This window comes from Falco naumanni, chromosome 9 (assembly GCF_017639655.2).
Source record: "Falco naumanni isolate bFalNau1 chromosome 9, bFalNau1.pat, whole genome shotgun sequence".
NCBI lineage: Eukaryota > Metazoa > Chordata > Aves > Falconiformes > Falconidae > Falco > Falco naumanni.
This window is the reverse complement of record NC_054062.1, coordinates 5,017,735-5,040,431: the sequence shown is the minus strand read 5'-3', so window position 1 is coordinate 5,040,431 and position 22,697 is coordinate 5,017,735. Positions and strand designations below refer to the sequence as shown.

General features: G+C 52.2%; 1 protein-coding gene across 1 annotated transcript; it reads left to right on the top strand.

Moving 5' to 3' along the window:
- Positions 1-1,577: 1,577 nt before the first annotated feature.
- On the top strand, positions 1,578-22,594 carry TPRN (taperin). The gene is made up of 5 exons (XM_040606594.1): positions 1,578-2,350; positions 2,489-3,731; positions 17,821-18,001; positions 18,253-18,383; positions 18,770-22,594. Exons 1-5 carry the CDS (start codon positions 1,653-1,655, stop codon positions 18,830-18,832), a joined length of 2,316 nt encoding a protein of 771 aa, XP_040462528.1. The 5' UTR covers positions 1,578-1,652; the 3' UTR covers positions 18,833-22,594.
- Positions 22,595-22,697: the final 103 nt, after the last annotated feature.

Below are 22,697 nucleotides of genomic sequence, written 5' to 3'. Positions count from 1 at the left end.
GCGGGCATGCAGCGAAACTAGCAGCTGTCAGGTTCGATCCCCACAAAGGGAGGCGTTTTCTTTGCGCCAGGTGCAGATAAACTGGGATTCATTATTTCAGGATTTATGGGCTTTACACAGGCTCAAAAGCCAACCAGACAAGACCACGAAAGAGAAATCCATTGAGATCTCAGACTACAAAGGCACATTGTTGGCTCTGTACGTGCCTGAGCCATGAATCACCAGAGGCGGGGAAATGTCACTTACCCGCTTGCCCAGCCTTTATCGTCAACCCGGGCAACCGCTGCGGGCACGGCGGGGGCCAGGAGGCGGGACGGTGCACTGTGGACCTCTGCTTCAGCCGAGTGCAGTGGGTCATGTGCAAACTTTATATCACCCTTGCGTTACTTGAGCAAAGAGTTGCCTCCTTCCATTTAGCTCTGGTTTGCTGGCTTGCAGCAGAGCAGCTCCTGCTGCGCACAGCACACCTGGGCATTGCACGGCTCCCGGCACACGGGCAGCTTTGGCAACAAGCTACTATTTTCAGTAGTATTGTTTCCAGGTATCGTTTGAAGAAGGTGCAGTTGCTCTGTTCTGGGTCAGGAGTGCAAAGGTAAGAGCCTTATCAGCAGGACACGGTGCTCCTTCCCCTAAGCACACCTGTGTTTACAGCAGCCTGCCTGGCACATGGTGAAGTTGGCTCACGTCGGAGCAGCTCAGCACGCCGGGGTGCGGCTCCGCAGCTCCCAGGCAGGATGGGACCTTGGCAAGCTCTGGCCAAAGGTTATTTACGTCACAGCATGCCATGTCCCCCACACCTTCTGGGCCGAGCATTTCGGCACAGAGCGTTACTGGAGGCGTGGAAAGTCCTGAGTATCGGGCGATCGCTTCCCCGATGGCCAGACTTCCCAAAGAAACCTGCTGGCAGCTGATAACAGGCGCTGCCTGGAAATAACGCTGCCGCAGCGTGTCCCCCGCACCTCTGTGCCCAACAAGCGGCTGGCACAGGGGAGTGAAGGCGGCAGGAAAAATGTGCTGTGGAAACCGCCACTGGTCCCCAGCTCTCTCTGAAAAGCTCCCAAGTCCCCAGCTCGCCCAAAAACGCTGCTGAGTCTCCAGCTCCGCCTTGAACACTCCAGCTCTCCAAAAAACGCTCCTGAGCCTCCAGCTCTCCCTAAAATACTCCCAAGTTCCCAGCTCTCCCTAAAAGATTCCCGAGTCTCCAGCTCTCCCTAAAGTACTCCCAAGTCCACAGCTCTTCCATCAAACTCCCGAGCCCCCAGCTCTCCCACAAACGCCCCCGACAGGCCCGGCGCGGCCCCCGGCGCCCACCGCCCCCCCGGCCGCGGCGGCTGCCCACGCCCGGGCCCCGGCTGTGCCCCGCCGCGACCCCCCGGGGCCGCTTTCGCCCCGTTCCGCCTCGGCTGGAGCCCCGGCGCGTGAGGGGCGGGCGCGGGCACCGGCCCCGGGGCGGAGGCCGCGTCCCCGAGGCCAGCCGGACGGTGCCGCCCGTCCCCCGCAGGGTCCCCCCCCCCCGGCGCCCGCCCTGTCCCGGCGCCCGCCCCGCCGAGGGCGGCCCGGGGGCGGTGCTGCGGCCGGCGGCGGGGCCCCGCTCAGGTGCGGCGGGCGGAGGCGGCGGCGGCGGGCGGCGCAGTGTCCCCTGGGCCGCCGCCATGAGCAGCGCGGAGCCGCCGCTCGGGCTCGGGCCGCGGGCGCAGCCCGCCTGGAAGCGGGAGATCCTGGAGCGAAAGCGGGCCAAGCTGGCCGGGGCGGCCGGCGGCGAGCCGGAGCCCCCGGCGGGGGAGCGGCTGGTGGTGGCGGAGAGCCTGGGCCCGCTGCGGGAGAACCCCTTCATGCGGCTGGAGAGCGAGCGGCGGCGGCTGCGGCAGGGGCTGCCCCGGCACGGCCCGGCGGCGGCGCGGCCGCTGCAGCAGCTGCTGGAGCTGTACAGCGCCGTGCCCGGCATCCGCACCATCCGCGCCGACAACATCCTCATCATCGAGTCCCAGCCCGACGCCGCCGGCTGCTTCGCCGAGGGGGACGCGCCGCCCGGCCGCCGCCGGGACCCGGCCGCCGGCCCCGACCCGCTGCGGGAGCTGCTGGCCCGCCGCGGCGCCGCGCTCGCCGAGATCCGCGCCGACCAGGTCGTCATCTACGAGGCGGCCGAGCCCGAGGCGGCCGAGCCGGGCACCGTCAGCCGCCTCCTGGAGAAGTTCGGGCAGCGGCCGCGGGGCCGCCGCCGCCGCGGCGGGGAGGCGCTGAGCGGGCTCGGTCCGGGCGGGGCGGCCGCCCCCCCCGCAGGTGGGACCCGGCTCCCCCCGCGCCTCGGCCCCGAAGGCGCCGCCGCCTGCCCCCCGGGCTGCACCCCCCGGTGCCGGCCGCCCCCCTGCCCGCTGCCCCACCACCCCCGGCTGCCCCCCGGGCCGTCACCCCGCAGCCCCCGGCCCCCCTTGGCTTCCCCCCGGGCCGTCACCCCCGCAGCCCCCCGGCCCCCTTGGCTTCCTCCCAGGCCATCGCCCCCCCAGGCAGCCCTGGCTCCCCCCTGCGCTGCCACCCCCCAGGCTGTCACCCCGCAGCCCGCGGCCCCCCAGGCAGTCCCAGCCCCCACCAAGGCCGCGGCAGCCCCGGCTGCCCCCCGGCCCTCAGCCCCCCAGGCGGTGCCAGCCCCCCCCAAGGCCGCAGCCCCCCAGGCCAACTGCTTTCTCCACAAGATCGGCTCCAACTCCTTCACTGTCACCCCCCGGGGCCTGCCCCCGGGCGGCCGCATCCCTGAGCCCAGTGCCCCGGCCGCAGGCCGCCCCGCACCGCCCCAGGGGCCGCCAGTGCCATCGCCCAGCGCTCCCCACGCCAGAGCCAACGCCAGGAGGCCAAAGCCGGAGGAGGCTGAAGCGGCCCCGTCACCCGCGCCCAGTGCCACTTTGGCACCCAGTGCCACCCTGGCACCCAGTGCCACCCTGGCCCCCAGTGCCCCCAGTGCCACCGGCTCTGTGCAGCCGCTCTCCGCCTCTGCCCCCCGGGCCGGGGGCTCCTTTGAAATCCACCCAGCCCCCAAGCCCGACCTGGCCGCCATCCCAGCCCACGACCTTCAGGCGCAGGCCCTGGCCAAGCTGCGCCTCAATTCACGCAATTCCTTCCTCTTCGTGCCCCGCCGGGAGGGCGGCCCGGCTCTGCCCCCGGCCCCCAGCGCCAGCACCGGGCCGCCGTCCCCCGAGGAGAAGGCACTGAAGGAGCCCCCGCGGGCCCCCGCCCCGGAGCAGGAAGAGCCTGTCGCTGCCCCGCCGTCGCCTCTGGATCCCTCGGTACCGGTGACTTACATCGATGACATTGTGGAGCTGGACAGCGGGGAGCTCTCGCCCAGGGCCAGCTCGGCTGCGAGGACGGGGAGCTTGGTGGATCAGCCTGGAGGAGCTGGCCCTCACCTGGAGATGGAGTTCTCCTCCGTGCCCCTCTACAGACCACACTCTGCCCCCCACCAGAGGGGAGGCAGCACCTTCACTGTCGTGCCCAAAAGGAAGCCCGTTGCCCCGGGGCTGCAGGCTCTCGCTGATGCCGGTGGAAGGCCACAGCGGGAGGAGGAGGATGAGGAGGAGGATAGCAAGGGAAAAAGCAAAGTCGCAGAGAACGCTGATGGGCCCCAACCAGGAGTGTCCCATAAAAAGCGCTACCCCACGGTGAACGAGATCGAAGTGATTGGGGGGTACCTGTCCCTCGAGAGGTCCTGCATGAGCAAGACGGGCTCTCACCGCAAGAAGGTAACTGCCTGGGGTGCCTCTGCGCCCAGCAGCCGGGCTGAGAGCAGCTTGGGACTGCTTTTGGCTTGGCTTTCTGTGAGGCGCCTGAGTGGGACGACGGGCAGTGCTTCTCTGGTCTGTTAGAGAGCCAGAGGCTTGCTCCCATGGAGCGGGCGTTGGGTGCTGGTCCGCCGGGGGGGTGAGGGTGGGATATGGCCCGTGATAACTGCAGGTCCTCTCCCACAGTCGCTTCTTGGAGGTATAATAACGGAAAGTGTTTCAGGTATTTAGAAAATCGAGGTGAGCTGCCTGGTTTGAACTGCTGCGGACTTGACCCCTCTCTAGCTCTGCTCACTGTGTCTGGTGGGTGTTGGACATGTTGAGCTCCCTGTGGCCACTGCCCGGCTCGTGACAGTGCCATGGGCGGTGTGGCATTGGCGTCTTCCCCGCATTAGTGATCTATTGATAGAGGCTCAAGAATTAGGTCTCTATTAGGCAGAAAGAGATCAGCAACAACTTAACCCCCCTTGAGAGGATTATACCACCTGGCTGCTCGTTCTGGCTGTGCAGCTACACCTCTGAAGACCAGATGACAATTGTTCCAAGTGTCTTTGGAGCAAATACCAGGTTTTCTCACTGCCTGGGAGCTAACCTAGAACCTTGTGAGCCTTACGTTGAGAATTAATCTTTCTATAGCTTGGTCCAGTGCATCTGGCTGTGGTAAAGCTGTGCTGAAAGAACAGGGTATTTTCCTGCACCGGAGGAGTAGGCATGAATTGTTCAGCTCTGAAAGCAGCACACCGAGGTGACAAATCCAGATTTCTAGGTCTGCAACGTGCCATGTTTTTCCATAGTGGGAAGAGTTGTTTCATGTTCCGTTACCTATATCGACTAAATATTTGATGGACTGAATCCACATGGTTGCCCGAGGCACTGAGCATTATAATTTGAGGAAATCTTTTGAACAAGGTGCATCTCATTTAGAAGGGAGACAGGGAGTGCTGTTTCTCGTGGCTTAATGTTAAGTTCCTTCGTAACAGCACGCAGTTTGTATTAATATGATTGTACTACTAATGCAGGTAGCAGATCTGGAGCATGAGCACCATGAAATCCAGAATAAGTAAATGAGCCGCAGAGTCGATTCTCCCTCAGCGCTCCTGCAGTTTTTCCCTGTCCTCCTACAGGGAAATGCTTGGTCAGACTGGAGTTGTTCTGCTGCTCAAATAAATACCTGCTGGCTTGCACTCCTTCCAGCTGTTTTCTTGGGTCTGCTCAGTTCAGTTTGCGATATTCATTTACACCAAATCAGGCATGTGGTATAGATGCTGAAAATAGCAAGACAGCGTGTTAGAGTTATGGATACTCAGGGTGTAGCAGAGAATAGAGAGGAGACCTTGTGGGACAACCACTCTTAGGTAGGTCCGGCTTCCGATGCAGCCAGAGGAGGTGATTCCTCTGTGCAGAGTGGTGGTGGGGCAGCAGCCTTGCTGATAAAAGAATAAATCCTCAAGCAAGCAAACTAATTAAATAGTCTGCTGGGGAAGCTGTCCTTAACAGTACAAAAGGCGGGGAGAGGAGGACAAGGCTGGTGTGGCAACTGAATTGTTTAAGGTTGGTCAAACACTGGAACAGGAACCCAGAGAAGTAGTGGCATCACCGTCCTTGGAGCTATGTGAAAGTTGCCTGGGGAGAGCCTTGAGCAACTGATCAGCTCAGACATGCTTGGAGCAGGGGTTTGGGCTAGTGACCTCCCGAGTCCTTTCCCAACCTAAAATGTCACAGGATTCTTTGAAATTGGTTGACAGCTGTTCTGTCTGTTCAGTGGTGGGTTTGTGTGACATTGGGCAGGTCATGTAGCTTCTCCGCCTATGTTCTTAACAGCTTAACAGCATTAACTAGCCCACTCTGCAGGCACTCTGAAGATGAAGCGCGCTAAATACCCCAAGATGCGTATACAACTGTAATGACGTTCACAGAATTATACAGGGAGCGTGTCCTGTATGAGAACTTGCATTAAAATCTGGTTTCTGAGAAGAGACATGTTAAAAGGCAAAGGAGGAACTGCCTGTTACATGGCAGGGGTCAGGAAACTGAAAAAAATGGGGACCCTTCAGATAGCAAGTTCCAGCTTAAGGAGAAGTAGTAGAGACAGACATTTCTCTGTAAAACTAAATGTGGCAATGTAGTGGGAGAAACACTAGGTTTTCTGTCTGTTCCCTTCCTGCTAGGGGTGGCAAGCGTTGAGTTTCACTTGGTTGCCAGAGTTCAGGAGAAGCTGTAGCAAATGGAAAGATTCCTGTTTACTCTTAACCTAGAGGATGTTTGTGGCTTTTGCTCTGGGTAATAAGGCTGAGTGTTGATGCCTGAAAAGGAAGGAGCTAGTATTGGGATGCATTCCTTGGTATCTTCCCAGGAGATTGCTGTGTGTCACCAAGACAACCGGCCAAAAACAAGGGTTCTGTTTTGTAGCTACGTCAGGTTTTTCAGAATCTTTATTTTGGCCTGAGTTGGGCAGAAGTAGACATTTCCTGTGAGCTGGAAGCTGAAGTTCTTTGGTAAAACCAATGTCCCTTTCTCTTTTTGGGGGTATCAAAATCAAACCTGATGCCGGTTTCAGTGAGGAGCTACCCAGGTCTTTTGGGGTGATTCTCTCCAGGCAGACCTGCTGGGTGAGCCCACCTCCTGCTGAGCATCTTCTTTTCCAAACCTTACCTTGGATTTGCTGAAAGGTCTTTAAGTATGCTCCAGGCTCAAGAAAATGGTGTGTAGTGAAACTCTGATGACTTGGAAAACTTCATCTGCTTGCTGATGCCCAGCAGGAATCTGGGCAAGATAAGCAGCAGGTCTAATGCAGCTGGGAAATGCCATGTTCCTGCAAATCTACGGGTGTCTGTGCCTACAGGCAGGGCTAATGGTTTGTTAGGAGGGAGAGAGCTGGTGGTGACAGACTGATTGTTCTGTGAGATGCAAATGGTGTTTTTCTTCAAATGTGGATATTCAGCCTCCCTTTTCCATCCCCGTGTCTGGCCACTGATTGCCTGACTGGTGGAGATGCCAGCAAAACGGAGCTGACTTGGTCCACATCATCTGGTCCACATCCTTGGTGGCTTTTTGGGGTGGGAGGGTAGCTGGGATGGGACAGGAGGGGGTCCCAGTGCTGCTCTGGTCTGCGCGGAGACAGCTCCAGCTCTCCCCGCTCTTGGCCACATGGCTGCTGATGGCGGCTGTGGGGCTTGGGACTTTGCTGTGGCCTGGAGGATGCTGCTGGTGTTCATGGCCTTTCAGGAAAAACAGCTTTATTGCTCCCTCCAGATGCTTCAAATATGCAAAGCAGCCGTTTGTTTTGGGGTTGGAGCTGGATCTTGAGCTGGGGGAGGGAGAGAAACGCTGTGCCTGTGGCAAAATAAAAAATGGGTTCCCAGGTCTCTTGTGCAACTAGAGCGAGGGACAGTCGTCATTCACCCAGGGCTGGGAGGGTGAACGTGGGGTTGTGTATGGTGGGACACAATCAAGATTTGCAGGCAGACGGCAGAGCCCCAGCTGTGCTCATCCTGGGCTGCCCGTGTGGGTGGGGAGTTTGAGCTCTTGTTGCCCTACGGGTGTTAAGATGCTCTTCAGGACTGTTCATCTACTCTGTGGCTGTTCTGAGACCTCTCTCCAAGCAGTATCATGGTTAGTTCAGATAAAGCCGGGGCAGGGGGGGGGGGACGGGACTTAATTTGAAAACTAAGTGCACGTTTGCAGCTTTGAACGGACGTGCTGGGTTTCAAGCAGAGCACTGGGCAGCTGCTGGAGGAGGCTGGCTGAGCTGTCAGCTCTGGCAGTGAGGACAGGATACGTGTGCAGGAGTGGAAGGAGACCTACTGACCTTTATTCTAAAGAAGGAGTAGGGAAGAGGATGCAGAGCGCTGTTGGTGACCTCTGTTCAGTGCTCATCTTTGTACTCTGTTATTACAGAAGAAATAAAGGCGCTTCAGTCTGATGGCAGCCCCGGGAGGAAGGGAAGGCTTTGCTGCAGGATGTGGATCTTTGGGATCTCGGAGGATAAAATCTAACTCAGCTGAGCTGACAAGAATCAATCTTGGCTTGGTTACCTGCCGGGATAACATACAATAAAGCTGTCAGCAAGATAGAAATCTAGGTTTCTGTGACACATGTGACTGGCATGTTGGAGCGAGTGATTGAAAAGGGCTGCAAACTGCTGAGCCAGCTGGTGCCCTGAGAAGTCATCTCTCTGTCTTTAGGCTCCATGTTCTAATGTTGTTGGTGGCTGGACCCTCCCGTGAAGGTCCTGTGCGTACAGAATTTACCCCAGCTGTGCTCCTTGCTTATGTCTTGCCACTCCTGCAGTTCACTGCAGGTCACACTGTTTATCCTCTCCAGGACCTGGTACCTCTTGAGGATCCCACGGGAAAAGTGACTTTTGGCCAGGCCACTCGAAGTCCTGTAAATAACAGGACTTGAGAGCCAACAGACATCAGGTTGTTGATGGTTTTGATGTTTTTTGCTTGTCACAGTTGGCAATTTGCTGAGTGCTGGAAGGTGAGCTGCAGCCTTGTGTGAACAGGGCTTACAAGAATGAGGTTGGTGGGATCCAAAGAGCCGGAGTCTCATGCTTTCCTGCTTCTTTGTGCAATTGTCTTCAAAGATGTTCAGCTGAACCTCAAAATGTTCCAGCCTACATGGACTTTAGCATGGTCCATTTTCTAATGTTTTGAGCTGCATAATGCCTGAATGTGGCTTCTGAATGCCCGCTTGAATGTCTGTTAAAAAAATATTTTAAGCATCCTTCAGCTTGTCATCCTGGGCAGGATTGGGCAGCATTTTTCTTGGTCTAACCTGCTGAACTTCTTGCTGTGTAGCTTTCTATCTGCTCAGTTCTGCTGGAGTTCTCCTCTGAGAACGCAGTGTAGGCTCGAGAGGCTGGCAGGGACGAGCACTCCCAGCTGTTGCCCAGACCTGTTTGGAGCAAGTCTGCACAGTGTGGAATCTAAATACTTGTGACTGCCTGAAGTACTTTTTTGCAAGGTATAACACAAATAAATTAGCCATAACACAAATAAATTAACCTGGTGGTAGAAGCAAAAAATCTCCCTGCAAAAGTTACTTGGATTCCTTCGTCTCTGTGTTTTGAGGCGGTCAGGACCAAGATTTATGTTCTTTAGCTCTCACAGAGCTGCGTGCTCCTGTTCTATTTACTGTCTCGTGGCTGTGCTCTGCTGGCGCAGATACATCTGCCACCTTTAAGGAGGGGCTGTAGTATGTATCTGACTTGGATGTATTGAGTTTTTGGTAGATGAGGTCAGCAGTGACAAGTCCCGCTCAGAAAATAAGTGTCTTGGACGATCAGGTGTGGTCCCTGCCCTGCGGCGGTGATTTCCATTAGCTGTCAGATGTGAGCAGGCTGTTTTACCCAGGCGGTACATTTCCCTGGCCTTTCTAATTCTGCTGATTTTTTAGCCTGTGATGTTGATGCCTGAAGACTCCAGAAATCAGGATCTTGTTGTGATTATAGTTTTTAAACCACCTCACCAGCTGCACTTGAGGCTTTTGGTGGGGAAGTAGGTGGTTTTTTGTTTCTCCGCTGCCTGCCAGCTCTTTGAGTGCTGGTACTTTTGTTTCACTAAACCCCTGGCAGAGCAGATGAGTCGTGCGTATCTCATCTCCATAGTGGGAAATTTTCTATGACTGAGATTCTCCATGGCCTTGCTGTTCCCACGCTTCACCTCATGCCACAGTGTTCCCAAACTCCCCCTGGTTCTCCTCCTCCCGTCCCCTGCTTGCCTGCTGCTGTGGGCAGCACGGGGAACGGGGCAGAAGAGCTAAAATAGAAACTCTTACGCAAATAAGAGACGAGCCAGCCTTTGAAGCTGGTTAGGACGTGCCCAGGGCTCAGCCCACCGGAGAGCTTGAGAGGAGATTTGGAGTGCTTTGTGCTTTGGATTCTAATCATATGGATTAAAGTTAACGTTATCTTGATCGGTTTCCTTAATCTGTGGACCAGATTGCAGACTGTTTATAATTTCCCTCCATCTCAAGTATCGAGGTTTTCTTGGGTTTGGGTTTTCCTCTCCACTCTTTTTCCAGTACGTGGTTGTTCCTGAGAAGGGCTGGGAAAGAAAACACTCAGGCTGGCTAGGGCAGGGGTCCTGCTTGTCTGTGTTATATGTGGGAAACGGTAGGAAAAATTCAAATGTTTAGTTTCCAGGTTTCAGTGGCCGTAAAGGAAACTTCGGTAGCAGCTATTGCAGCAGCAGCTCCTTCACCTCTGGGGTTGCGCTCCCCCCCCCCCCCCCGAGCGAAACCTGGACAATTTAAAATCTGTTTACAAACTCGGACTCTTCCTAGTGACTGCAGTGGGATGTGGGCACGCAGTGAAGCTGCGACGCTATCACTGTTTGGACAGCATGTGTAGGGAGAGTCATGTGGAGCATCTGTATCACACAGAGAAACTTCACAAACATCCTGGGAAAACGTGGGCTAAAGGAACTCGGTGCTGATGTTTGTGAGAAGTGCCCTTCAGGTGATCTTGGGAACTCAGCAGGATGGAGCTGCTGTTTTGTAGGCAGTGGAAGGACTACAGGCAAGCTGAAGAAAATACCTCAGACATTAGGAGAACAAAACACTGGTGTGGTTAGGGAAATTGTGTAGCTTGTAGCTAGTGAAAATGCAGTTCTGAGGGCATATCTGTAAGCCTCATGGTGAACTTGCTGCACTTAGTCACTTCTCTTCGAGGAAGTATCTTTTGCATGTTAGTAGTCCAGAGAAAGAGAGACATGATCTCCGTTGTGCTGCTAATACCATTCACATCACTGAAGCCTTTTGGTCCTGAAGTCTAGAATGAGCTCCTTGCCAGGATGGGAAGTAATTCTGTTCCCAGCCTCCCCATATTTCCCAGGAAATGATGCTCCATCTGTCCCGTTCCAGCTGGAGACTGTTCACTTGCACCAAAGCGAGGTATTTGTTGGACTGCTCTGGTCAGTCTCGGTTGCACAGAAATGTTTGTGGGTGGCATCTCCCACCGTTGTGCCGTGTTGTAACCACAAATTGTATCCTCAGAGTCGCCTGTAAAGCAGAATCCTCCACTGTTTGGGAGTTTTGTGTGTTGTTTATGAAGATACAAAGTCTTGACACTGTATTTTGTTTATGCCTGCTCTCTTTGTGTATTCAGATGAGGTTTGTTTCGTATATGTAGGGAGATTTGTGCAATTCTTAAAGGCCAAGTAAAGTAATAGTTGAATTGCTTGTTAAACGGTGGAAGGCTCCGGGTCCTCTGTCTGCAGATGTGCAAAGGAATCCTGGGGTGAATAGCTGCTTTGTACTGTGTCAGACTGGGAGTCGCAACTGCCCTGTGGTTGTTTGGGCACTGGAATTTCTTCTTGCCCGACACAGTCAAGGGAAGAGTTAACAAAGCTGCCTGCCTTGTGATGCTCTCCGGGACTGCCCCTACCCTGTCACTTCTCATCAGGAATTTGAAACTTCCTTGTGTCTTGTACAAGGAGTTTAATATTTCGAATCTCCATGCATTGCTGCTATCTACCATGTGCTTCAGCATATTGATTACACAGAGCTGGCTTTGTGGGTTGCCTTGTAAATGGAGACTTTCTTGTTTTGCCTTGTGGCTTGGGAGCTGGGATGCGATCCTGGAGGCAACCTCGCCTTTGCCAGCAGCACAGTGCTTACTTGACATGTTACTGCTGTAAATCTTTAGCGCTGCTGGCTCTATTCAGTAACTAACTCTGTGATGCAGTTAATGGTTGAGCAGAACTCAGTGTTACTCTTAGAAAACCCTTCTTGGAAAAGCATGATCAAGTGAGCCTGTGGTGGAGCAGCCAACACCTGTGCCCCAAAACTCTTCTTGTTGTACAGAATTACAGAAAAGTACATTGCTGAAGTGCTGTCTGCATTTTTCTGGGCATACTTGGGCTGCTTCAGCCATAGCAGTACAGGGTTAATCTGGTATAGGAACCAAGCCTCAAGTCCCCTCCATTCCTAGGGGTACCTGTCAGGGGAAAACCCATTCCTACTGTGTCAAGGAAACACTTTAGAGGTGCAAAAGCTCCTTATCTTCTGCCAAATGATAGCAAATGCCTTGGTAGTCTGCTGATGCTACTGCAGCCACCCAGCTGACTCATGACTATGCTTTCAGGACAAGTACAGGCATGTAGATAAGCTCATTGCTAACTCCTGTGAAATAGCTCATTTCCCCAAAAATCCTTTATCTAAAGGTTTCAGAGAGAAACTGCATCCCAGGGGAGTTGTCTGCAGGTGGTTATGAAAAAAATGCAGGTCCACACAGAGGTATGCAGTTTATGAGCTGCTTCTCTACCTCCTTGTACTAAATCTGCTGATCTGTGAGAATGGTCAGGCTGGGCCAGATGGAAAGGCCAGGGTAAACACTCTGGGGATCTTTGGCTACCACAAAGAATGTGCTTCTGCCTTCTGGTTCTAGTCTCACAAGCAGTTATTTGTCTGGGCAGGGACCTTCCCTCTCACCCGATGGCAGCGTGGAGCTGGGAGGTTGCCCTTTGGGAAGAGACCTTCCTTTTCACACAGGTCCTGAGCTCCGCTGGGCAGAGCCTCCACCAACCTACTGAGTGGGTTTTGGTGCTGGAGGAGCTTTCCTGCCCAGCCTGGGGGTCCTTTCTGACAAACCTCATGGGATGCTCTGTATCAGCAGGCTTCCTGATGCACTCCCGGCTGAGTGCTGCTGTAGTTTTCAGGTATCTGGTGTTGATGGCTTGTGCTTTCGTCTCGTTGACTAAACCTTTAGATGATCGGCGCAGCAGTGAATGGAGCAAAGCTCAGTGTAAGACTGCTCAGAAGCACAAGGTTCTTCAGAAAACTGATTTTGTTCACGCTTGCTCTCTCAGGAGTTATCACTCACTCTTTTGTATTCATGCTGAAATTGTTGTCCGCCCTTCTGGCAGATATCAGCCGAAACCCTCCCACTGCTTTTGCTGAGAGAGGAGGAGGCATTTGATTGACCAGGTGTGAAAAGCTGCTTTAAATCACGCTCAGCAGCACATTGGCAATCCATGCGTGTCCTAGGCAGTCAGCGCAGTCCCTGAATTTGTCATTTCAGGATTATATTGCTTGGGGCAAGAGGATGTTCAGAGGAAAACTAGTACCCGAAAAGAACAAATCTTGATCCCTGGTGCTACTCAGCTGTTTGCATCTTGGTTATACTACCCAGGTACTTCACATGTTACTGAAAAATTGCTATGTCCCTCTTACTGCCACGCAGCAGCCGCTGCCCTCTTACCTAGCCTGCAGCAGCAGCGCGGCGGGTTTGGACATGCTGGCAGCACTGTGTGGTGTTGGCAGGGGCAGGAATAAACTCCAGGTTGTGCTTCTTGACTTGCGATGCCATCCAGCTCCTCCACACTGAGTGGGGACGGCAGTGGTGCCCCTTACAGCCTCCTGCAAGAGCCACGGGTTTGGAAGACGGCTGTTCCCAGTCGCCCTGTGGGGAAGGGGAATTGAGCCCAAGCGTTTTCACTGTAGACTGCTATGATGGGGATCAGCTGACTCTCCTCACTGCAATATAGTTAAAGGGTGATTTTTTTTTTCTCTTTTAATGCCTAGAACTATTTTTTTCCCCATACTATTTATAAGGTGAGGAATTGGATTGCCAAAGAAGTTCCTGTTTAAAAGGTGTAAAAAACACCTTACATTATCACTTTGGCTTTGCCACATCTGCCAAGAAGCAAATGTGATAATGGATGGAGAAGAGAAAAGCCACACTAAAGAGTTTGCTTCTGGAGTTGATGCAGATTAACCCCATGATTTGCTCCTGAGACTTATGGAGATACCCTGGTTTGTGAAAAGCCATCGGGTGTTTGCTCTTTCATTAACTGTAGAGTCTTACAGGCTTTCCGCCTCAGCTTCTGGCAGTGAGCTTTTTTCTGACGTTGGTTGGTTTCTGTAAACTGGTTATTTTTATCTCTAATATGTCTCTGTACATGGGAGCTCTTTCGTGGCTGGTCTGAGTGCAGACTGGGGTCTTGACAGACTGCATGCCCTGAAACAAGAATAACTTTTTTTTTTTTTTTTTTTTTTTTTTCTTTTCTGAGCAAGCCCTGTATGACTACTCGGATTGATGCTTGTTGGGCAATGTTTACCCTGGCTTCTCTTTCCTGGATACTCTGTTACTCATTACTGTTCAAATCCTAGCAAATGAATAAATGATTTTTGCAATGGCCGCAAGAATCTGGCGGCTGAAGAGCACAACACTCCCTGAAAAGCCTGCCTTATCCTTCCCAGTGTGGCTCTGCTGAGCAGAGTATTAATAGATAGATATATTGGTTTGGGTTGGACCCTGTTTTTGTGACACAGTTCTGGGTGTGAAGCATTCAGCTGAGCAAATAGTGACAAATCCCTGCAAACATCCACGGCTGAAAGGTGCAAAAGTCTCCCTTGCCACAACTGGCAGCTGCTGCTGGGGCAGAAATGGAGGAAGCGCTGCTGAGACATGGTGAGCAGAGCTCTCTGGCTGGGCTCGAGTGTGCTTGGCTCTTCTGGGATATGTTTTTTCTTCTAAAGAAAACAACCCCTGTCGCCTTTTGTGTTTCCACAGAAGTCTATATAGGCTGGCAAGGGGATGCTGGCTGTGCAAACCTGCTGGCTGTGCCAGTACTGGCCTCTTGATTTTTCTGTTTAGGTTGTTCCTGGGGCTGAATCTGCTTGTGCTCCCTACAAACAGTGCTCAGTGCTGCTTGTGAGCTGCTCAGAGGGTTTCTTAAGGCAGCTGTGTTGTCCCACGTGTCCCCTAGCTCTGAATAAGTTGCCCTCCATCCTCTGTTGCATCAAGCAGAGCTGCTCTGTGCTTCCCCCGAAACCACCTCATGCTCAGGGAGAGCAGCTTGCAGGAGGAACCCAGGCGATGCCACGGCAGGTTTATCGCCTCGAGTTTTGGGGTGCTCGCTCTGCATGGGCAGGGCTGACCGAGTGCCCGGGGAGTGTGTGTGGGTGCGGGGAAGACAGCTGCTCCTGCAGAGCCCGTTTGCTGGAGTCCAGCCCTGTGCTAGCACTGGGCTGTTCCTCTGGTGTTTGCTTGACCTGGGTGCGTCTGGGTGCTCTGTTGCAGAGTGGCCATAGGGCTCTTCCAGCTTCTTGGCAGCAGTGGCACTGGGTGCAGGGGGGTGGGATGCTACTAAGGAGTAAGTCAACGTGGTTTTGGGGTGGGAGGGCTTGCACCGAGGTGCACTCAGGCCAAGCAGGACTGCCTGGTGTCAGCCTTCATGTAGGTGGTGCTGGCCCACCCGGAGCTGATGCTGAAGCAGCAAATTATCTTGTTGGGAGCTCTCCCCCGGGCTGGGGCCCTGGCAGCGTGGGGCTGGCACCGCTGCGGTTAATGATTGCTCTTTCTACTGCCTTGGACAGCGGGTACTGGAGGAACCCTGGTGGCAGGGCACTCTGCCGGGCACCCAGCCTGGCTCTGGGAGGGAGCGTGGCCCGGGCTGAATTGGCTGTGGGCAAGTGGAAGCTGCTCTGGTTCAGGGCTTAGGTTGGGGTGTTGCCTCTGGGTGCTGCAGGAGTGTCTCCTGGTCATTTCTGCTGCTTTCTACTCCTTGGTTTTATTCCCAGGTGAAGCTCCATTCTTCTCCTGCACTGCATGCAGCTTTGGTCCAAATTGAACTCAAAGTCATTTCTCGTAGAGATTTCCTCACAACAGCAGAAAACAAGGAAAACTTAGATCCATCTCCCAAGCTTGAATTGTAAAACCAAAGCATGTCCCTCCTGTCCCCTTTATTTTCCCTGTTTAGCCAAGTACTGCTTGCCCTCCAGCGCAGTGGCCAGCACCAGTAAGCAGCCTGTGTGCCGTGTCTGGTTCGGGGATAGCTTCTGAGCTTCCAGGAGCCCTGGGCACCTCCACCCTCATGGCCTTCGTGCCTGGCAGTGTGGCTCGTCCCGCAATACAGGCACCACATTGTGACCAGCCGCTGCCCGCTCCGCTGCCTAGCTCGGATCAGGGAGCATCTAGGTCAGCAGCAGGGGTGACAAATTCAGGGAACAGCAACTGGGATGCTCTGATCTTCAGGGCTGTTATATTCCAACCCCTTTTCTCTGTAATATAATCGTTCCTCTCCCCATGTGTCATCTGGAGAAGGTCAGAATGGCTCTGGCCAAGGCTGGGGCAGGATTGGGGAAAGGCAGCTGGCTGCCCTCTCTGCTGTTTCCATCCTGCCTTCTCCTGGGAGCATGGGGAGAGGAGCCAGCCTGCGTCCAAGGTACATCCCGTACTTAGGCAGAGTAACACACAGCTCCACTGTGTGTATCTGCAGTGCGGAGGGGGCATTAGGTACTCACTCTGTTACCCACGTTTGATTTAAGCTCCCCCTAAGAGCAAGAAATAAATGCATCTGGGCAGCATGCGTGGTTGTTCGGTAGCTACTTGGGGCCACGTGCTGTTTCTCAGCCCGTGGGGTGTTTTGTGTATGAGGGAAATTGCAGCTAGGGCACATGGGGCCAATGTGCTGCACTTTCTTCTTGCCAGTTAGTACACAGCATCAAAAGTGATATTCTGAACCATCCTGCTCCTACCGACTGTCACAAGCAACCATGTCTTTTTAATTCTGGTCATAACCCTCTTAGCTCAATTTTACTTGTAGTTAGAAGGAAAGGGATCTCAACAGCCTTTGGGGGAGCTGCTCCTGAACCTCGATCTGCATTGGCTAGATACTTCCCTACTTTTGGCATAAATTTATTCCTGGCAAGCTTATCCTCCTTGTTTGTCTGTTGTATGCTGGCATCAGCAGTTCTTTTCTGCTCCTTGGTGTTTATTTTCTTGGTGTATTTACCAAGGGCTGTTGTGCTCTTTCTCAGCCTTCATTTTTGCTGCTGTAAGCAGACTGAGTCTCTTCTCCACCTCTTGAGATGACTTGTAACCAGATCTTCTGAGCAAGGATTAGGACATGTAAGGCTGCAGGGGAACAACCCCTTCACTCAGCTTTTCCTTTCAACTTGGAAGAGGACATCTGGACTTGCTGCGTCTGGTTTTGGGTGTCCTGCTACAGGATGGATGCAGAGAAACTGGAGCAAGTCCAGTGGAGGCTACCAAAGTGCTCCTGGGGCTAGAGGAAGTGGGATACATGGAGAAGCTGAGGGGGCTGGTTTGTTCAGCCTGGAGGAGAGAAGGGGGGGAGTCCCAGTTGCTGCTTTCCCCTACCTGCTGGGTATTAGAAGGAGGATGGAGCCAGACAGGCCCTATTCCAGTGGAAATGCCTTGCTTTATTCCCGGTTTATTTAAGCAGCATCCTAATGATGATTACAGTCCTGTAGCCAACCTGAAATTTTCTTTCCTAGTTATTCACAGGTGATCAACCCTTCCTCTAAGAGATGTTAGTCTTAAACATCATCCCATTTCTAGTGTTCTTGCTCGCCAGTTTTCTTCATTACCCATAACATTCTGGTTTTCCCTTGAACTCCCATGTTTGAGTCATCTTCATTTCTCAGTCTCCCAGTTATTGTGCAAAGGTCATTAATGACAATACTAAATAAAAGTGTTTTCAAAACAGAACCTTTTAGGGCCGCCTACTTGTCTGGTATTTTCCCTCTCTACTACCAGTTGTTACCATCTCTTCTTTAGCTGCTTACATCTTAACAATTCTGGTATTAAACCCTGGTTGTATCTAGCTTAAATAGCTTTTTGCCAGGATGGCCTCTCAAAAATGTAGTCCTGATCACTGATGTTTCTGTTGTCTAGAGCATGAGTACACAAACGAGTTGGCAGGCATTAGCAATGTCATTTTCCAACATGTGGGTGCTTCCCTTTCTTCCTTGGGAACACTGGTCCCTCTGAAGCGACATGCCAGCAACTCCTGGCTGCTGTGCATCGGTGTCAGACAATGGCAAAGTATGTGCCAGGGCAAAACGCCAGAGGTAATGTTGACCTCTCAGCCTCCTGCCTCCATCCCATCTATTTATCTGTCTGCCCTCATGGTTTCTGTCAGCATGGTAAGAGATTAGGCAAGGCATATGGGGGAAGGGGGGACACGTGCAATGGCTCCTTTAAACCTGGCATGCGAGGTAGCCTTTGCCAGAGCAGGTGTTGGGATCAATGGTTTCTTACACTGCTTTCTGATAATTCTCCTTTGCTGTTGTCTAGATGAAGATCTCTTTCAATGAGACAAGTTTGCAGACCATGTTCGAGTACCCTTCGGAGAGCTCACTGGCAGAGGAAGAGGAAGAAGAGGAAGGACATGCTTCTGAACCGGAGGAGGACAAATCTCGAACCTTGTACATTCCACGCCCAAATAGCACTTTGCATCCCAATACACCTAACTCAGGTGAGTGAGGCACTGTGTTGGCGCTGTGGTGTCTGACACTGTCCATGTTTCCTGCAGACCCTTACGGGGCTCCACACGGGTGGAAATCTGACGGCAGCTACTCCTGCTAGCTGATGGCAGAACTGAGGCTTAGTGGGGACAGGGCTCGAACCAGAGTGGGGAACTGCAGATGGGCAGCTGCCATGCCGGGCTCCTGATCCCACTTCCTTTTGGGGTGCTGAGAAGTATTTACATCAGGTTTGTTCTTCCAGCAGATTTATCCAGCTACACCCCAAAGCACTCTGTGAAGTTCAGTGAGTGGCAGGAGCAGAAGTATGAGGAGATGCCTGCTGCGGAGGGGCGCCTCCCAAAGGAAGCTGATTCCCATGGGAACCAAGTGATGGTGAGACCTCAAATCAGCAAGTCTTGGCTTTGTCCTGCTGTGCTCTTATCTGTTGCTTGGGTTGGTCTGGGCAGTGGATGGGATGGGCTGTGCCTTCTGCTGAACACCTGTGTTTGTGTTTGCTGCCCAGGGAGGCGTGCCACCGCTCACAAAGGGATCAAGGCAAGGTCCCACTGCCGCTAGCAGACCTGCCTCTCCCTGTACATGTAAAGGAGACTTAATGCAGCTGGCACACTTTATACTCCAGGGCATGTTTGGAGGGGGCAATTAAATGCACTTGTTAGCCCTGGGCAAGATGTCAATACAGCCTTCACCGTCCAGAGGTGTGGGTGCTCATTTGCTTTGGCTTTGATGACACGTCCATGTCAACTCTGCTTTCTCCACAGCTCACCCCAGCAGAGAAGGGCGGACTCTCCGATTTCAGCAGTGAGCCTGCTCTCTATTTTTGATCGCTTCATCTTCTAGCCTGCAGCAGCGGCCGCTGGACAAAACGTGTCAGTGCACCTTCCGAATGTCCCTGCAAGCACCACAGAAATAAGCTTCTGGGTCCCTCCCTCACCACAGTTTTCGATGGATCCTGATGCCAAGGGTGGACTAGATGCTGTCAGGCATCTTCGGAGAATATTTGCACTGGATTTTGGGACCTAACTACCACTTTTAAGGCATATGATTTATTCTACCTGTGGCCTTGCATATTCCTTGTTCAAGATCAGCTGCCAATTAGGCAAGCATCTTCACAACAGCTATGTAATCCCGGGATGGATGTTGGTTCTCTCAGTACTTTTCTGAGTCCACTCATCCAGGCACTGTGTGGGGTCTAGACAGCTTTTGTAACACACCTCCCATCAGAGGCCCCAGTGGAGAACAGTCCTGGAGCTGGGGCGCTGGGAGTATCTGGGCAGTTAGCTGGATTCACAGTCATCGTCGTGATTTGACAGCTAGATTGGGCGTCAGTTTGGAAAACCATTGAAGGTTCATGGTTCTCAGCATGTGTCTGGGTCTAGTTTCGCTGAACCATCATGGAATTAACGTGCCAGTTAGATACTTGTGAAGGAATCACCGTGTGAGGGATGGGAAGGGAATAAATGCCTTTAGCTCTAGGTGACATTTTTGCACTATCTATAGTCCAGACTAGCTTGAGCCTCTCGACAATTCCCAAACATTGGCCATAGCTTTGTCCGTATCCAGCTCTGGCATCCAGTCTCTAGGACCTGCTGGTTGTCCTCCACTTTGCCGGTTCCTCTTGTTCCTTTGCTCCAGCATCTAAGGGGGCCAGGCCCAAGAGTCAACTGCCTCGGTTGGCAGGGAGGCTTCCTTCTAGCCATGCTTGCTTCGCTCCTCCAGTGCAAAGCACAGGAGGCAAATTTAACTCCCTTCCTTCTGCAGAACTTGGACAAGGAATATGTTGTTGTTTTTTCCTAGGATTTTTATAGTTCTATTGTAATTGTTTAATGCAGCCAATATGCAAAGGAATCTGTTAGACCTTTCCATTTAAGTCTTCTACTACTGTAAACTCAGGGTCAAAATTGCACTCTGGAAAAGATGGAACACTGCTGCTAATATGATTTGTACTTCTGGGATTAAAAGAGATGCAGTTGGAATAGATACAGCCTCTTTGGGCTTTATGAAATGAGTGGTACCCCAGCATGTAGCTCTGTCCAAAGGAATAGGCTGTTATCTTTGAGTAAATTTGATACATTTATTACTTTGTCTATTATATATAGATGATGAAAGTCTGTTGAAGGTGACGCTGGTCTATGAAGTGAAAATACTCTTCATAACTTGCGCTTGTTTTGGTGTGTATTGTAGCAGCAGGAGGAAGGTTGTTCCGCTGAAAAATACGGTCAGGACTAAATGTTAGGATATACCTACTTCTAGCTGTTCTTTTCTGCCTTGAGTGCCTAAATATTGCTGGAACGATAATGCAAAAAAAAATAATACTGAGATACTCAGGAGTTTGTTAGACTTTGGCTGGAGGGGCCACTGGGGAATACTTTCTGCCTCCTTGCACTTCTAAGGCTTGGCCTTTTCAAGCTGGCTCAAGATCTGCTCCCTGTGTGACCTTCTGGGAGAAGTGTGTGGCTGGCAGCACATCTGCCTGTGACACGACGCGAGTACCATGGAAATGGCAATGAATCCCATGTGCTAAGGCTCCTCCTGCTAATGAAATAGTTCAGGACAAGATGCTGAGGCGGGGGTGGAATGAGGAAAAATGCAGGACTGCTAGTGACTGCTAGACTTAAGGGATGAGTAAGTTATCAGGTATGCAGAGTTAAATACTGAGCAGTACCTGCAGCCAGTAGCTGTGCATGCAGCCAAAGGAGATCAGGGACTATGTTGGAAGACAAGGTTATGCACAGCTTTTCTAGCAGAAAAGGTGCTGGTGAGCATCTTGCACTGTGGAAAAGCTCAGGCCAGTTTAAGGCAGCCCTATTTCTAGATTTGCAACTTAATAAAACTGCACGTGGTAAAGTAAAAGCTACTTGTAATTAAAAGTTGGGGACAAGGTGCCTGTACTAGTCCCGACTTCATTCTGCTGTGGGTCAATGAGGAACGCTAAAGCCAACAACATCCTGCAGCTTGTTCCACTGACTTGAGCCAACTGAACTGCTGCTCTGGTACTCTGCGTGCTGTTCTCGGTGAGTTAGCACTGAGAACAACTTGCCTGGTTAGGACAGGCTCAGTGGAGGCATGGGAGTACGGAGTGTGCTTCTCAAGAGGAGGACGTGGTGCCCTGCCTGGCGTGCTGCTCACTTCTCTACTCCTTCCTCCAATTTGCCTGCTTTACCTTGCAGCTGTGACTTGCACCTGCCTTTGCGCTTCCCGGCTTTGTTCTTGAATCCCTGGCTGTTCCAGATGAACTCTTTATTAGCTTGCTCTTGGCAGAGCAAGGTGAAAGTGGTTTTGAGGGCTGAAGCGTTAGCTGGTAAGTCACCTCCTGGGATACGCTTCAGTATCTCTGTGCTCAAACTAAAGTAGATGCCTACCCTGATCTCTAGCATTGATACGCTTTAGTAGATCTCTCATGAATACCAAAGTGCATCTGAAAGGAAAATTTACTTTTGCAAAACAAAGACTTTGATTAAATGTGGCATCCTTGTACCAGACAGAACAGCAGCTGTCCCAGACCAACAGGACTTTCCAGGCTGAAGATCAAGTTTAGGAATGCTTTTGTCCACGTGCTTGTTTCTCTTTTTTTCCTTTTGAAGTGCTTTGCGGCTCACTGGCTTTACCAGCATTCCCAGTTTCTCCCTTCAGGACATCTAGCAATGTCTGAGAACTTTGCAGTATCTGGGAAAGAAAGAAATAAAAATAGTTTTATTTTTACATAAACTGTTTCTGAGTTCCCTCTGAGTTCAGCTGATCTATCTTGCAGTAAGAGGGCTTCTCCAGCCCTTACAATATCTAATTCTCAGCGACGTGTCGTCCCATCTCATGGTGGAGGAATTTCTCTGGTTCGTGCCCGTATTGGGAGTATGAAACACCTTAAGCAATTTACCTCCCTTGGAGCACAAGGCAAAGAACTTCCTGAAGCGGGCTGTGGGGTGAATTTTTGGGTTGGTTTTTTGCTTGTTTGTTTTAAAGGGAGATGTTGATACCTGGGCTTTTTAGATCTGTATGAAATCATGCTCAGCTGACCCATTTTCAACCATCTTCCACTGTTAAAATGGCACACTTTGTTTCTTCCTTCAAGACTAACTCAACTCCACAATGACCTTAATTCAGACTAAATTTTTTATTCATTTTCTCCTATTTTTAGCTTATACTGTGCATAATCTAACATTCCCGCTTATGCTCTAGGAAGCAAGGCTACAAATGGGTTTAAGAGATATTGCTGCCTGTCCTTACTGTTTAAAGTTTTAACGCAGTAGACAACTAACAAATCATGAGAGTGGGGTTGTAGTCCCAAAGATCACTTACGTTTCTATGACCTTGTGGGAACGGCTGAGGGGTCGGAGGAGAGGCGGATGAGACACCGGTAGCACATGGTGGTGGGATCTTGTCATCTTGTCTGTGGAAGAAAGTGAACTCCTGTGGCTGCTGGGGCTGGGGGAAGGCAAGGAGTGTGATTCCGGGCAGATGTACATCCCCAGGGGAGGAACTTTGTTGCTGGTGTGTGTGCAGGGCGCCTGCCTTTCCCCTCCGAACCGCCTCTGCGTTCTACCTGCTGTGAGCGCCTTTTGATTTCAATAAACATGAATTCATTTGTAGGCTGGGGGGCTGTGACTCGTATCTCGCGTGGGGTTTCTTCTCAAAGGCACTGCCTGTGTCGTTTTACAGCACACTTTTTAAGCTGTTAAATTTCTATGTGTT

Bases quoted from the DNA above. Each gene is read 5' to 3' on its own strand.
- TPRN (XM_040606594.1), top strand. From the start codon at position 1,653: ATGAGCAGCGCGGAGCCGCCGCTCGGGCTCGGGCCGCGGGCGCAGCCC. The intron at 2,351-2,488 runs GTGCCGGCCGCC...GCTTCCTCCCAG, and splicing joins CCCCCGGGCTGCACCCCCCG to GCCATCGCCCCCCCAGGCAG. The intron at 18,384-18,769 runs GTGAGACCTCAA...CTTTCTCCACAG, and splicing joins CCCATGGGAACCAAGTGATG to CTCACCCCAGCAGAGAAGGG.